Source organism: Lolium perenne, chromosome 3 (assembly GCF_019359855.2).
Source record: "Lolium perenne isolate Kyuss_39 chromosome 3, Kyuss_2.0, whole genome shotgun sequence".
NCBI classification, from domain to species: Eukaryota; Viridiplantae; Streptophyta; class Magnoliopsida; order Poales; family Poaceae; genus Lolium; species Lolium perenne.
The window spans coordinates 63,780,171-63,784,328 of NC_067246.2; the positions used below are offsets into that span (position 1 = coordinate 63,780,171).

Sequence of the window (4,158 nt, forward strand, 5' to 3'; positions counted from 1 at the left end):
GAGGAAGACGAGGATGGAGTGGACAATGAGGTTGACTCAGATGAATCCGGTGGATCCGATACTTCAGATGATAACGAAGAGGCGGATCCGATCCCCTCTTCTTGGAACCATGATTTGTCGGAGGCAATGATAGTCGATGATCGGCACGATTCTGCCTGGGAGTACAGCATGAACACCATCTCGGTTGGTGCTAGATATGCCGACAAGAGACATCTGCAGGAAGCAATCACTCAGTGGGCAATGAACACGCAAAGGGTATTCAGAACCACCGTTTCAAGTCAGAAATTCTTGACAGTGGTCTGCAGCGATGCTAGATGTCCATCAAGGGTGCATGGGTACTGTCCGAAGTATGACACAACATGGGTGGTGAGCGACTTCGTGCCGCACACATGTGTCCTTAAGAGTATGTTGAAGGATCACCGAAACCTTACATCCACTCTTATTGCTCGCCTGTTCTACAAGGAGATTGTAGAGAATACAGCAATGGGGGTTAAAGCCATCCAGAATAGAGTTCACCTTCAATATAAGTATGTAATTGAATATGGCAAGGCATGGAGGGCTAAACAGACGGCACTGGAGAACAGATTCGGGACCTTCTATGATGCTTATGACGGTGTCGTCCGTCTCATGCACACAATGAAGGACCGGAATCCGGCACCCATGTGGACATACAAGACTTTGTGATACCAGTAGTTCCCTAATGTCGTGGTTCTGCAGAGGGTGTTTTTCGCATTCAGCATAAGCATCGAGCCTTTCATGCACAGTCGTCCGTGATGTGTGTAGATGGAACTTTTCTAACTGGGAGGTACAAGGGACAGATTCTGACAGCAATTGGAGTGGATGGCATCTATCGGTGTGTGCCTCTCGCGTTTGCATGTGTTGTGAGCGAGAACTCTGCTTGCTGGTTATGGTTCTTCGGCAGTTAAAAATCGATAGTGAAAGATCGCGCAAATGTGTGCGTGCTACATGACAGCATGCACGGTATACTTGCGGCTATCAAGACTCGGTAGAAGCCGGACCTGATGAAGAGACGCCATGGCAGGATATGCAGAGTAGGTGGTGCATGCGCCACCTGGGGGCCAATTTCTTCTCGCAGTTTAGGAGCAAGGGTCTTATGAATCTGTTCAAGAAGTTGTGCAAGCAGAATCAAGCATGCAAGTACACTTTTCTCCGCGGCAAGCTGGATGAGTTCACTAAGGACCATGTGCGGCACAGGTTAGCCGCCCGAGCTGCATTAGTAGCAGCTCATGCAGCAGCTGTGGCACAGGGTACACAGGTTCCAGTAGGCCCCGAGCCAGATCCTATTGGGCTATGTGACCTGCCTGGATTTGACCCACCCAATACTAGAAGGAGGCCTGGACGACGGATTAAAAATTTTGCAGAGTGGATAGAGCACGAGCCATTAGAAAGGTGGTCTTTGCTGCATGACACACATGGAGCTAGGTATGGTGTGATGACTACCAACCTAGCTGAGTCATACAACTTCGTGCTTAGGGGAAATAGGGCATTGCCGCTGACAGCCCTTGTGGAGGGTATTTTATATGGCACTATGAATTATTTCAAAGAGAGACGGGAGTTGGCTTTGAACCATATGCTTGAAAATCCAAACACTCCTTACTGTAAGGCCATTATGGAATATATGGATGTCAAGATGGAGAAGGGTATGTCACACACTGTTCTGGCCATCGGTAATCAGGAAAGGAGGTTTGAGGTGCGCTTACCAACCGACAAGTTTGGTTGTGTGAATGCGGTGAGAACACATGAGGTCAGAATTGGAAATGAAGAATGGCCATCGTGTGAGTGCACATGCAACAAACCGAGGTTGCTTCACCTTCCATGCTCCCATGTGCTGGCAGCTACCAGACAACTAGGGCTGGACTCAATCTCTTTCGTCTCTCCATATTACGCGAAAGAGGCTGTGCTGCACACCTGGACCGGCGAGATGGTCGGATACAGAGTTGTGGGAAATTTTACTACGGTGATACCAAATGAAAGACGGTACATCCCTGACCCAAGATCATTGCGGACGAACAGAGGTCGACGGGAGACAAGGCGCATTAGAAATGATATGGATGAAGCAGAAGCGGGTGGTCCAACTAGGCAATGTTTTCTGTGCAACCAATTTGGACACAGGGACCCCCTATGTCCCACTTTCTACCCAGCAGCTGCAGCGGCGGCGGCTAACCGTGGGCGAGGCAACCGAGGAAGGCGTGGGAGGGGAAGAAATAGAGGGAGATAGTAATATTTGTAATACTTATGAAGTATGCTTTAATTTGTAATATTTATGAACTATGCTTTAATTTGTAATATTTATGAACTATGGTACAATTTGTAATATTTATGAACTATGCTATAATTTGTAATATTTGTGAACTATGTTATAATTTGTAATATTTATGAACTATGCAGCAATTTGTGATATCTTTATGCAGATATGGCGGCTCGATCGTTGCTCGATCCACTTATTGATCAGAAACATCGTGCATCGCACTTCGAGGCTGACCCGCAGAGCATGGAGCCACTGCAGACCCGTACTCCAAAGAAGAACTGGATGATACACCCTCAGTGGGAAGACAGGTAGGTGTTTTAGCTTTAATTTGAAATTTACCTTCGAATTGGACCTTGCTTTACCTTTTTCATCATTTGTTTTGCAGGTTGAAGTGGGCTGGACTACTACCTTTCGCTCGATTAGTGGAGGCCCGAGAGAACGTTTCGCGTCTGAACTACGATGCTGCTTTGATCACCTGCTTAGTGGATCGATGGAGGCCCGAGACTCACACCTTCCACTTTCGCTGGGGTGAGATGGCTCCTACTCTACAGGACGTGTCTATGTTGCTGGGCCTTCCGTTGGCTGGTGAGCCCATCGGCCCATTGGAGGAACCCGTGGGATGGATGCACAGCATGGATGCACGTTTCGTTGGTGTTCGCGAGGGCGTTGGGCCTATCTCTTTTGAGGCTCACGGCCCTCGTCAGGCGTGGCTACACGAGTTCCAGGTTCGTAACAGTTACATTTATTTTATCAAGCCTTAATTACCGTGTAATATGTAGTCCTAACATTGAATATTTCTTGACAGATCGAGCAGTTCGGATACCCCGATGTACCGATGACTGCGGCCCAGATCACTCGCAGCTTGGAGGCGTACCTCATGTGGCTACTCGGGAAGACGATGTTCACGGACAATCACGGGAATACGATCAGTGCGCGGTACATCCCTATAGCTCAGGAGATAGCAGAGGCCACCGGCGAGCACATCATTCGGAAGGAGGCGGGGTTCTGCGGTCTTAGCCGCTACGTACCGAGGTATGTGTAAGGGTTGCCAGCTAACCTCGCATGGTTCTGGCATCGTTGGTTGTCCACTCCTGTTGCAGCTCTGGTCATGGGCGAGGTTTCCCATCGGCCGTCCTGAGATTAGAGATGGATCTTGGCCACCAGACGAGTTGTACGACGCAGAGCGCATCGACATGCCGACGTTTGGTTCTCTATGGACATCGCGGAAGGTATTCGCAATATTTACTCCTTCTTTATATTTTTATATAAGATGTAACACTAACTTAGTTGTGTTATGTTATGCAGAGACATTTTGGGCATAATCAGCTAAGGAATTGCTACCCAGCATTCACAGAGCAGTTTGACCTACTACTAGAGAGCGATGTCACCTGGGAGCCATACAGTGAGGAGCACCGCGACGAGGCATACCCAGGCGGTATATCGAACATGTGTACCAGAGATTGGGCCTACTGGATGACGAAGGCGAAGATCATCTTCGATATCTTCGTGGAGGAGATGTCGCAGCAGAGGGTCATGAGACAGTTTGGACTGCGTCAGCTGATCGAGCCACCACCTCCCACAGTTCCTCTACCACCACGCGTCCACGCGTGAGTACAATTTAAATTTATCCAAAGTTATTACATCATGTTGGACAATCATAATTTTATCCTAAGACATGTTCGTCTTCATTTTTCAGGTACAACAGAAAAGGAGCGAATAAGACTGCTGCTGGATGGTTGCAACTCCTCGCTCCATACATCACCGGTTGGGCCAATGCGCCGGCAGTTTCATGGGCCACCATGGAGGCATTTGATCTTCAGGAATTTGAGCACTACTTGCGGGCATACATGCCTAGGACACGACTTCGTCTGAGCCAGGCGTGTGACCCG

The 4,158-nt window shown here is 48.6% G+C and overlaps 1 protein-coding gene across 1 annotated transcript; it reads left to right on the top strand.

Moving 5' to 3' along the window:
• The first annotated feature begins 1,026 nt into the window (after window positions 1–1,026).
• Window positions 1,027–3,880, top strand: LOC127339404 (protein MAIN-LIKE 2-like). Its single transcript, XM_071827212.1, has 5 exons — window positions 1,027–2,577; window positions 2,655–2,994; window positions 3,075–3,293; window positions 3,370–3,498; window positions 3,575–3,880. The coding sequence occupies exons 1-5, from the start codon at window positions 2,435–2,437 to the stop codon at window positions 3,878–3,880; spliced, it is 1,137 nt and encodes a 378-aa protein (XP_071683313.1). The 5' UTR covers window positions 1,027–2,434.
• Window positions 3,881–4,158: the final 278 nt, after the last annotated feature.